Source organism: Propithecus coquereli, unplaced genomic scaffold, assembly GCF_000956105.1.
Source record: "Propithecus coquereli isolate 6110/MARCELLA unplaced genomic scaffold, Pcoq_1.0 Scaffold734, whole genome shotgun sequence".
Classification (NCBI taxonomy): domain Eukaryota; kingdom Metazoa; phylum Chordata; class Mammalia; order Primates; family Indriidae; genus Propithecus; species Propithecus coquereli.
The window spans coordinates 161,982-173,576 of NW_012153441.1; the positions used below are offsets into that span (position 1 = coordinate 161,982).

Below are 11,595 nucleotides of genomic sequence, written 5' to 3' on the forward strand. Positions count from 1 at the left end.
CACTGCATCCCGGTCCACAGCATTCAGCATGGCTTGGGAGATGGTTTCAAACAGGTGTTCTGGATCCATGTTGGGCTCCCAGAGGGACTCGCACATCCCGTACATTTGTTCGGCGCAGGTGCCACTGACCACAAAGTCATCAGTCACCATGGGGCAGCCGATGAGGTCTAGAGAGCAAATGAAGGGCTTAAAGGTCTTCAGGTCCAACCCAGCAATGACTGGCTCAGTGTAGTAGGGGCCAAACTGTTTCTCATACAAGAGCTTGGCCACCATACTCATCAGGGTATGAGGTTTGATCTGCCGACCTTCCTTCAACTCATACAGGTTGAGCCGGAACTTGAGGCGCTGGGCAACTGTCTGGACATCAGTGGCGAGTCCGGCCAGACCGATGTACAAATGGTCACCCATGGGAAAGATCTTCTGAAAGTCCGTGGTCACCATCTGGGCCTGGATCCCGAAGCGCCTGTCTGCAGCGATGGCCACACAGTTTTTCCCCTTCATGGCCATGATGGCCCCTCCGTTATAGGACATAATAGACATGTTTGCGGTGTACTAGGACCCCCGATCTCCGGTGCAATTCCCGTAAACCGATTCTCTAATATCTTATTGACATAAAATATACCAGGTTTCAATGCCCAGCTGCAAAAATAAATACAACACAGTCAAGAGAGTGGCCTGGCTAGAGTAACAACCTCCACATATTATTTTATTAAAATTTAACATTTACAGTTCAAGTCACATCAGAGCCTTTTTGAAAAGAGGTATGTAAGATAATCAATATGTTGGTTAATATATACATATAAAATGGAATCATTTTGGGAAGCCAGACAAGTAATTGTTACAAATGGAATTTAGAAATCACAGAGTGAAGACATATGATTTGAACCCAAATACCTAGCCCCAAATTACAAATATCTTTATTAACTGTGCTGTCAATATTTTGTCTACTATTTTGGATGGGGGAGAGGTTATCTTAAATAAATTGAAATTTGTGCCACCTGGATCAAGAAATCTTGCCACTATAATGAAAATGGTTTTACTCTAACAACTCTTTATCTAATGAAAATGCGGCATACACGTAATTAAGCATGAAATTTCAGATTACACACGCATGCTTTATGTCTAAAGACAAAAGATATTCAATACCACAGAATTGACCAGTTTTTCAGGTAGGTAAATCATTACTTGAGCAGCACAGTAATTCCCTAAGACCATTAAGGCCGAAGACCTAGTGGCAGAGCTAGGACTATTTATTTCCAAAACGATCTTGCTACACGCGGACATCACTGCCAGGCTGTCCCAAATAACCGGCACTGCTTAACCACAGTCTGTGCCTCCAGGAGTGACAGGGCTGCGGTCTGAGGCCGGGAAGGATGACAAGAAGAGCGTGGTCACCCCACAGAGGGAAGGGGCAAAGACCTGTATGGAGAGGGCCTAGGCCGACACAAAGAAACACCCAAAAGGGGCCTGCAGGGATGGGAGGCAGCTTTCACGGAGCGGGACGTGGCAGGGGCGCCGCCAGCTCCCTTCGCCTCTCCATCCGGGTCACCTCGCCCTCGCCGCTGCGCCTCACGGCCACCGCGGTCAGTTCTCGGCAAGACTCAAGGCCCCGAGGCTGAATCGGAGTGACCGGAGGCGACTGAAAGGCAATGGGGACCCTTGTTGAGGGGGTGCCACCTTTCCCCGGCCTCACTGCCCGGATCCGGAATGCAGATTTTTAACGAACTCCGCAGGTGATTCGCTTTGGAACCACAGCCCCGATGATCGCCTGGATCCCTTCCAAGCTGAAAGCCACTTATTTGACGGTCTCTGACAAATGGCCTTCAGATACTCGGTTACACTTCTCCTTACCTACACAGTCAGCTTTATGTGTATCTCACACCGCACTAGATCCTCCCGGTGCCCGCCCCTGGCTGAGCCCGACCGGGCGCCTCCGCCCTCGCACTCCGCTTTAGACGACGCGTCTCCAGCAGTGACTCGTTTCTTCTCACACAAGGAAATAAAATAACATTTTTTGAAAGTGATTTAAAGTTTTAAGGTTTTTTTTTTAATTCTACTCCGTATCCGATATTTCCCTTTTAAAGTTTCTTGATAAAATTTATTTCATTTTCTAACTCCAAGTTTGCCTGAAGAAACTTCGGGAAAGTGGGATTCCCTACGTCACAGATCGCGGTAGGGAGAAGTTCGTTTGAGCTCAGCTGTGCGGTGCTCTGACGGCCTTTTCGCTCCCTGCAGCCGGTCCCTTCTCGGAGGGTGCAGTAACAGCTGGTCCGAGCCCCAGCCGCCCGCCCTCCAACGCGGACGCTTCCTCTGTGGACCAAGCCCCCGCGGTGCGCGCTGTGCGCGTGGCCCAGCCAACTCTTCCTTCTCACCCCGGCTCTCTGCTTCTCTGCCCAGCAACAGAGGCGTTAACTCAGAGGATGTCTCTGATTGGCTGAAAGTAGCAGGGTCTCCCCATCCTAGACTCTTGTTTTCTTCTTCTTCACCTTGGCCTTGTTCCTCTACTCCCCACAGGGACCAAGACTTATTCGGTTAAAGCACCAGAGGGCAATGGCCCTCCCAGCCAGCCTGGTCCTGGGAGTCCACACCCTGGCGACCCTCCTGAGCCCCCAGGAAGCAGGGGCCATCAAGGGTGAGTGCTGAGGGTGAGGAGGGGATGAGGGGAGACAGAGATTTAGGGAGCTGGGTCACACGAGGGAGACAGTGTAAAGGGTGGTTGTCTGTCTCCCTCTCTGGGTCGTGGGCAACTTCCTTCACCCAGAGACCCCCAAACCCCCTCACCTCTGCCACGTCCGTCCTGGACCAAAATATAAGAGCCGTCAGTCCAGCCGCGCCAGTGCTTCATTCAGCCTTTGTTCACGTCCAGATTCCCCCCCTTCCTCCCTCCTTTCTGGGACGTGAACCTCCACCTCACCGGTGCCCAGCACCCTGATTTCTTCACCACCTCCTGGCCTGGAGTGTGCCGGTTCAAGTCCAGCTCTCGTGCAGTATTTATGGCCATGTCGGTGGGTCGTGGTTAAGTGTTTTCCGGTCTTTGTTCCTCTCTAACATGAGCTCCTGGTGTGCGGGTCCACAGCTGGTTCATCTTTTTCTTTTATTTCCCTGCCTGGCACTGTGCTGGTCCCTCACAGTAGTCCCTCAGTGACTGCTGAACAAATAACTTCATAGAAAATTCTACAGGAATCTTACCGATTGAAACTCAACCCCTAACTTCCAAAAAACTGGGCTTCAGTTATGGAAGAGATATGTTCATTCATAATGCTCTGAGATGGAAGAGTTGGGACATGAACCTGACCTTCTGACTTCTTGTCCTCCTTGCGATGCCTTGGGCTGCCTTTTTCTATCCCCATGGTCTCTGGGTCAGAAATCTTAATTCTTACTGCTGCCAGTCGTGGCCTGTTCCCCCTCACATGCACCTATGCGGCATCTCTGTACAAAGCTCCTGTCCTCAATCATTTCCTCCTCATCCCACCCAACAGGGCCACCACCTCACACACAGGGCCCGATAACACAGCCAGAGCAGGTGATCACAGCCAAGATTTAACTTCTGGAGTCCCAAGGTTGATTTTAGACAGCCCGTCCCCTTCCCAGCCTGAGATGCCAGCCTGCACCCGTGTCTCCATGCTGTCTCCATGTGTTGGGGTGTGCCTTTTCCCCTCCATCCTCTCCCTTCTGCTCTCCAAGGGCCAGCTTGGTGTCAAAATAGATCTCTGTCCCACACAGAACCAGGGATGCAGCCCAGGCTCAGAGATTCAACATATCCCATATCATGGATGAGATGGATACATTTTCTTCTCTCTCCCTGACTCTGAACTCATCCAATACAGCTGACCACATGGGCTCCTACGGACCAGCCTTCTACCAGTCTCATGGTGCCTCGGGCCAGTTCACCTATGAATTTGATGGGGAACAGCTCTTCTCCGTGGACCTGAAGAAAAGCGAGGCCATGTGGCGTCTGCCCGAGTTTGGTGACTTTGCCCACTTTGACCCACAGGGTGGGCTGGCCAGCATCGCCATGATCAGAGCCCACCTGGACATCCTGGTGGAACGTTCCAACCGCACCAGAGCCCCCAATGGTACCTGGCCCTCCCTCGGCTCACCTGGTCAGGCAGGGGGTATCCAGAGAAGCATCTTCCTGCCTCCCAGGCCTGTGACGCACTGTGCCACATGCTCTCTCAGAATCCGCGCCTGTTGTGCTCAGCCCGTTTCTCTCCCAGGAGGCTCTGGGTCTTTCCAGGCCCCTTCGGCACCCTCTTCCTTCTTGAGGAATGACCCCTCTCCCCTGCATTCCCACCCGGAGCCAGTCAGATATAGGAGCTCCTGGTGCCCCAACTCTGTTTCCCTCCTCTCCGACCCCAGTGGTTACCCTCCCAGAGCATTTCCTGACTGCAGATGGCTGGATAGGAGGAACCGTCCCTTAGTCCCAGTCCTAGCAAGGCTGGCCATAAGGGACTCAGGGCATTGTTCCTCCTAGTGCCTCCAAGGGTGACTGTGCTCCCCAAGTCTCGAGCGGAGCTGGGCCAGCCCAATGTCCTCATCTGCATCGTGGACAACATCTTCCCGCCTGTGATCAATATCACCTGGCTGCGCAATGGTCAAACAGTCACCGAGGGAGTGGCCCAGACCAGCTTCTATTCCCAGCCTGACCATTTGTTCCGCAAGTTCTGCTACCTGACCTTCGTGCCCTCAGCTGAGGATGTCTATGACTGCCGGGTGGAGCACTGGGGCCTGGACGAGCCGCTCCTCAGGCACTGGGGTATGCAGCCCCCTCCCCAGACCCCTCCCAGACTTGTGTCCCTTTACTCTAGAACCCTTCCCTGTACCCTGCTGCCCCCACCCCTTTCTTTCTCTGTCAGAGCCCCAGGTGCCTTCCCCGCCGCCAGATGCCACAGAGACCCTGCTCTGTGCCCTGGGCCTGGCCATGGGCCTGGTGGGCTTCCTCGTGGGCACCATCCTCATCATCACAGGCACACGCCTGTCCAGTGCTTCCAGGTACAGAGGCCCCCGGAGTCTGGGAGGCCAGGGCGGAGAGTGGACGACTCTGAGCAGGACAGGGGTGGAGGAGCAGAGATTCTGTGGGGAGCAGAGGGGGCAGCGAAGGGCGATACAGACAGCAGTGGGCGGGGAAGAGAAAAGCAGAGGTGGGGTGAGGGAGTGAGGTTTGGGGGAGGTGGGCACTCAGGGATAGGATCCTGGAATAGTGAGCTTGAACAACCTTGGTCGTATGGTTTCTGCTACTTTAGGTAATGACCTCTCTGAGAGAAATGGATTGTGGGAGACCCTGTGGATTCCCGGCAGGTTTCCGACAGCCCTTGCGTGCTCAGCGCTGTGGTCTACTAGCGCATCCCCACTGTGCTGACTTCCAACGGCATCCACCTCTGTCCTATAGGCCCCCTCCTTTCTGGCCGCAGCGCTCATGGCAGGACTTGTGGGACACCACCCAGCTCCCCTTCCCCTTCAACACACACACACACACACACACACACACACACACACACACACTCTGGCTCTACCCAAAGCTCTGGCTAGCAGCACTGAATTCTTTAATGGTGTTTGCACCTTATCCTTTTACCAGCTGTTGGCCAGTTCTCCTGGGACGTGAGGGATGCAGGGAGTTGGCAGAGGGGACCCTGAGTGACCACTAAGCCTGGCCTCGTGGCGCTGGGGCTGGAGCCATCCTCAGGCCTTCCAGGTGTGTCTTGCTCCACTTGGCCCGTTGTGTGTTACCATTTCACATGGACTTCATCAAATGTGCCCCTGGATTCAGACTAGCCCTGAAAGGGTTGCAGAGTATCCTGTTCCTTGCGCATCCCTCAACCAAGGACAGCTGTGAAGGGTGCTGGGAGAGGGGAGGCTCATGGGGTTCCACTCCTATCTGGATTTGCATGGTATGAAGAGGCCATTGGTGTCCAGCCACGATGTCATCTCCCTTTTCTACATTCCCTAGAGTCCCATGCATGACAGAGAGGTCCAAGGCTGAGATAAGATGGCTACTTCCCGCAGTGCGTCGATCACAGTAGGCAGGAGGCTGGCAGAGTTGATAGGCAAGGCGTCTGGGAAGAGGGCGGTCTAAAAGAGATCCTCCACCACAACACTCTCTAAATATGTGGCCTGGAGGATTTTAGTTTACTGTGAACAAAGTTGAAAGCATGCAAAGAGACAAGGAACCGTACAAGGTGGTTTTCTCAAGTACCGAATGAGTGGTACAGAGGAGTGGTTTCCAAACCGGAATGTACAAAAGACTCACTTGGGAGCCTTTCGAAAGTGCAGGCCTCACCCAGACCAACTGGAGTAGAATCTCAAGGATGGGAGGGGCAGTAACAGGGAGCCTATAGTTTTTAACATGCTCCAGATGATTCCGCTGTGGCCATCCTGGACCTCAGCTATGGTCTGGGAACTGGGACCCACTGGCTTAGTTTGGTGCTATCGGAGATCGTTGGCAGGAGGGATCCCTGGGGTCTGAGGTGGACCAGGAAGGCTTTCTGGAGAACCTGGGTCTGTTAGGGCATCGAAGGTGATCAAGATACAAGTAAGTAGGGGCAAGATGGGAGTTTGAATTGTAACCATTTGGTCCTGGAAAAGAAAGAAACCAAGAAATGATGGGGACTCAGTGGACTTCCCAAGAGAAAGTAAGCTGGCAGAAATCAGTCACCAGAAGACTCTGATGGAAGTGGGGGAGGATCATCTTAGGCAAGGATTTTGTTTGCTAGTGACAGAAACCCTCTTCAAATGACCACATCAAAGTAGAGGGTATTTACAGTAGAGACACAGGCTGGTGCACAGAATCCACAGATGGGTGCCAGCCAGGCTCATGGGGAGTGGAGCTCGGAACTGGAAAACCCGGGGACCTGGAGCTGCCCCTGGTGCTGTCTTGGGGCCATATGGTCCGTGTTCTCTAGACCCCTCTGCATGTTACCCATATTCTTCTCCCTCTGTGGACTGACTGTCCTTTTCAGCAAACACATTCACCCTACAGCCCCTGAGTGTATATCTCTCAGCTCTCACCACCCACAGAGACTGTGTCTCCCAGTCACAATTTTAAATTCTCAGAAAAATAAGTGACAAGTGATGGGCCAAACGTAGGGCAGGTGTCCATCCCAGCCCTATGTACTTAGAGCAGGGGGACGAGGAAATAACAATTTCCCTCATGGGATAAACATGGCTGCTGAGCACCCAACTCTAGGGATAGGGGTTGGGTTGTTTTCAGAGAAAGAGGTACGGTTTTGTTCTCAGAAGACACTCCAAGATATGTCTGTCCCCAGCATGCTCTGATATCTGCTAAGCTTTTGCTTAAAAGTTTACTTGCTGCATCACTGGACAGGTGTTTCTCTGATCTCTGTCTTAAGGCTTAATAAAATCATTAAAAGTGTCTCTTCTTTTGACCAAAAGAAGTGTGTTTTCACGGTGCATATATTACTCAGCAGTCACTAGAACTTCTAGGAACAATTCCAAATCTTTTATATTTATGTATCTCCCTGTAGACTCACAGTTTTTTCTTCTAGTCTCAAAAAGTAGTGTTTCATTTTTAAAAATTGTCTTCCTGCATTCGTGATCTGACTCCCTTCAGTCCCTTTTAGAATAGATGTGCAGGCTGGGCGCAAGTGGCTCATGCCTGTAATCCCAGCACTTTGGGAGGTTGAGACAGGAGAATCACTTGAGGCCGGGAGTTCGAGACCAGCCTGGGCAACATGGTGAGCCTGTCACTACAAAAAATAGAAAAAATTAGCCAGGCATGGTGGCACTCGCCTGTAGTCTCAACTACTTGGGAGCCTGAGGCAGGAGGATCGCATGAGCCCAGGATTGAGGCTGCAGTGAGCTATGTTCGTGCCATTGCATGCCATCCTGGGTGACAGAGAGAGACCTTGTCTCAGAAAAAAAAAAAAAAAAGAATAGCCCTTCAATAGCCACCTCCTCTTCTATATATTCAAACTCTCCCTCTTTGCAGGTCCCTCCCTACAGATAATAAAGATGTCACCTCTCCCATATAATGAGAATACCAGATCTCCCCTCTGTCCTATAACCAGCCCTTCCCCACATCATGTGCTCCTCCCAGTGGTGCTCTCTGAGAGAGGGTCCTGCCTGGGCTGCCTCCACATCCCCTCTTCCCATCCACTCTCCTTTCAATTTTAATTTTTAATAAAATTACATTATCTTCACAGTTTAAAGAGTCAAATAGTTCTACAAGATTTGCTACCAAACCCCAACCTTCAGCCCCCTTTCCTACCATGTTCTTTCTTGCTCTCACAGGCACTAATTTTCAACTGTTTTTAGGGATTCTGTTGCTATTGGCCTCTCATCTCTAAATAACATGTTTGTGTTGCTACATCTAGATTTTTCAGCCTCAGGCTTTATCTCTTCAGTTTGCACTGTGGAAGAGGAGGACTTTGATTTTTTTCATCTTCAGAGAAGATACATACCCCTTTCCCACCCCCACTTCCTCTCACATAGCTGCATTGTAACTTCAGCTCAGTCAATGTCCAGGATTTATATTGTCAAGACCATGTAAACCGTAGGGTGAACCAAGCTTGCTCTTCTTCCCTAGACGCCTTGCAGTTTTCCCTTTGCTTGGTTTTATTTGTACCTGCCACTAACGCATCACAAATTTCCTTACAGTACAACCAGACACATCAGGTAGTCTGTCAATTTCATCATCAGATAAAACTCTCCCAGAACCTTCCGTCTGCTCCAATCTTAACTAGTTGCCCTTGACGACATGGCCGTCATCCTGGGATCGCTCTTCCATCCTTGTCAGGATTTACCTGTCCTCTGTGTTGGATCTTCTGTTTCTTGTACCGATTAATTACCCTTTTGTGGCCTGCCTTATTTTGGCAAGGCAATCCTCTTTTAGCTTCTTGAGAAAGAGTGTGTGCCAGGCAGGCTTTCTATGCTCTGCGTGGCATAAAATGTACTTTATGTATTTACTGTCACACTTTGATGACAGCTTATATGGGTATCAGATTGAAGGTTGGAGATCATTTCCATCAGAATTTTTAAGGCATGTCTCCATAGTTCCTTAGTTCCTAGTGTTATTGCTGACAAGCCAAAAGATATTCAGAGTCATAAAACTTTGTATGTGATCTGTTTTTTTTTTTCCTTTCTGGAAGCTTGTAGCATATTTTCTTTGTCCCTTCATCCTGCTTTAAATTCTTATAGGTGCTCCATCACCTACAGGGTAAAGATCCTTTTCAAACTGTCCTCAACGTACCATTTTAACCTTATTTCTATTACTAATAGCTCCTCCTGAAAAATAGTCAATACCAAGTCACAAAAACTCTCAGTTTACCCTTCCCCCGCCTTTGCACAAGCTGTTTTCTGTTCTCTGTGCTGGGCCTGACTTCCTCTGCCAACCAATCAAAATTCTACCAGTTCTCCTGGGGGCCAGATTAAATGTCACTTCTTCTATGAAGCCTTCCCAATCCCACACCCAATATGCTGCCCGTTCTCCCATCAAGTATATGCCACATTCTGCCAGGTGTCAGAGTTAATAGCATGTAAGTCTGCCCTTGCACTAACGGGTCGTCTTGGGCAAGGGAAGGCTGTGTCTTATATTTCCAATACTGTCACGTTGCCTGAAACGTAAGGGGCATTAAAATCCTTGTAGAATTCTATTCAGTTGAATTTTGTTTGTTTCAAATCCAGTCTTGCCTCCATTGCTCTGCGGCTGGTTTTAACATTGGCTACCGCTTACCGAACACAAGCCATGTGCCAGGCCTTGAGGTAAATGCTTTTCATGTGTAGTGGATTTGAACCTTGGTCCACAAAATCGAGAAAATAGTGCACAGAGTGCAAAAAATACTAAATTTCTTTAAAAAATCTTAAATCCAACTCAAAACCTACTCTTCACCCATGAGGCTGGTTTAAATTCAATCTCAGTCATTATCGGGGCTTCTCTCTCTCACGGTCGTTCCAAGGGTCTGTGCCCCGAGGCAGTCTCCAGTGCCTTGGAGAAGCCCCTTCTGTCTTCCTGCATCGTCCAGCCTGCTTATTCCAAGCATGCCTGGGTCTTAACTTGTGTGGTCCTTTCCGAGTGGCAGCTCTTCTGCTTCTGTTCCAGGCTTGGGGCAGGGGACTCTTTGGTGAGAATGGATCCCTAGTCCCTGGGAACAGGACTGCAGAGAGGCAGCACTCGGTCACCTTCTCCCCTCCCTCAAAGCCCCCCCACCACCCCTCCAACCTGCCTTGGTTGCTGCGAGGGAACAGGGTTCTCTTAGGACCCACAGACTGCTGTGCCCTCTTCAGTTTGGGAGAACCTGCCCTCTCTGCCTTGCCTTACTGCCTCTTCAAGGCGTTTCTCTCACTCTGTCCCTGGTACAGTGTCTGGGACACCTGGCATCATGTCAAGTGAACTTCAGGCTTTGGGAAACTTAAAGCCAGACCAGGAAGGGCCTTGGAGGTAACATCTGCTATTTTCTTGTGTTACAAACCTATATACAAGGAAAGAAAAAACAAAAGAAAAGCGTTATTCTGCCACACATGCATTATTTCATTTCTTCCTTACAACCAATTTTCAAGTTAAATATAATGATTCCATTTTACAGGGCAGGAAACTAGGATTCAAGTTACTTAACTTGCCCAAGGTCAAACAGCTAGGAGGGGGCTGGGAAGGTATGTAGAATGCTAGAGCCCGTGTTCTTTCCAGCGCGCCAATGGAGACCAGCCTGCGATGCGCGAGGCAGGATGCACAGCGTGCGACCTCAGCAGTGCCAGGAAACGTACATGAGGAGGTTCCACCCCCTTTTGGGAACTCACTTCTCTTGAGGCTTCGGTAGAACAGACAGCAGAAAATGGGGTGAGGTTGAAGAGTGACCGGGTTTTGCAATTACTGAAGAGGTTTTACTCCTGCCACCTGTGTCATTCATGTCGGCCCCCCCCGTTCAGACTTACTTTCTTGCTTAAAATACAGTGTGAATTCCTCACTGGCTAACAGGGCTCCGCATGATGGGGCACTACATGTCTCTCCAACCTCACCTCCCTCCACTCTTCCTTCTTACATTAGCGGCAGCCACACGATCTTCCCCTGGGATCCTCCTGCCCAAGATCTTAACACCGATGCCTCCAATTCGTCATCCACTCACGACTCATGTGGTCCCCAATTCAGAGAGGCTTCTCTGTCCAACGCGGCCAGATACACCCCCCACCTCCAGTCTCTCTGCCACGTCACTCTGTTTATCTGTGTGGACAGATAAAGGGGGCCTCTCCTTGAATGGGGTCCCTTTTCTCAGGCGTCCCTTTCTCCTCTGCTGCTGGAAAGCCGCCGGCAAGTAAGAACTCCTGCGCGTGGACGAGCGGATTCACTTCCGGTCCCCGCCTCTCCTCCCCGTGGGTTTCGCCGCCGAAGGTTTGTGGTTTGGCTCCATCTTGTGGTTCGACTCCACCTCACGTGGAAGCTCCAGATCTGGGTAAGCCCGGGGTCTCCCGAGGAGGGGGCTCCCTGGCATTTCTGGCCCCTGGAAACTTTCTGCTGCCTCGTCCCCAGAGTCCCAGCACCACTCTCGAGAGAGACCTGTTAGATTCCCAGCAGCCCTGTGTTCCTGTCCTCAGGCCCTCAGCGTGTGCATCTGCGGCAGGTACGCGTTCTTACTGCAATGCCCCGAA

At 50.8% G+C, this 11,595-nt stretch overlaps 1 protein-coding gene and 2 pseudogenes across 2 annotated transcripts in view; 2 read left to right on the forward strand and 1 right to left on the reverse strand.

Annotated features, from left to right (window-relative positions):
- LOC105824373 overlaps window positions 1-721 on the reverse strand; it is a 1,066-nt pseudogene extending 345 nt beyond the window's left edge. The window contains exon 1 of the transcript XR_001138200.1: window positions 4-721. The product of XR_001138200.1 is annotated as a proteasome subunit beta type-3 pseudogene (transcript). The remainder of the gene's footprint in view (window positions 1-3) is intronic.
- Window positions 1-7,351, forward strand: part of LOC105824389 (HLA class II histocompatibility antigen, DO alpha chain) — a 12,707-nt gene extending 5,356 nt beyond the window's left edge. Inside the window, exons 2-6 of the mRNA XM_012661816.1 lie at window positions 2,515-2,632; window positions 3,828-4,076; window positions 4,475-4,756; window positions 4,857-4,992; window positions 5,244-7,351. Of these exons, the coding sequence (XP_012517270.1) occupies window positions 2,551-2,632; window positions 3,828-4,076; window positions 4,475-4,756; window positions 4,857-4,992; window positions 5,244-5,247 (753 nt within the window). The 5' untranslated portion in view covers window positions 2,515-2,550 and the 3' untranslated portion in view covers window positions 5,248-7,351. The remainder of the gene's footprint in view (window positions 1-2,514; window positions 2,633-3,827; window positions 4,077-4,474; window positions 4,757-4,856; window positions 4,993-5,243) is intronic.
- Window positions 7,352-10,784: 3,433 nt separating this feature from the next.
- LOC105824374 overlaps window positions 10,785-11,595 on the forward strand; it is a 12,570-nt pseudogene continuing 11,759 nt past the window's right edge.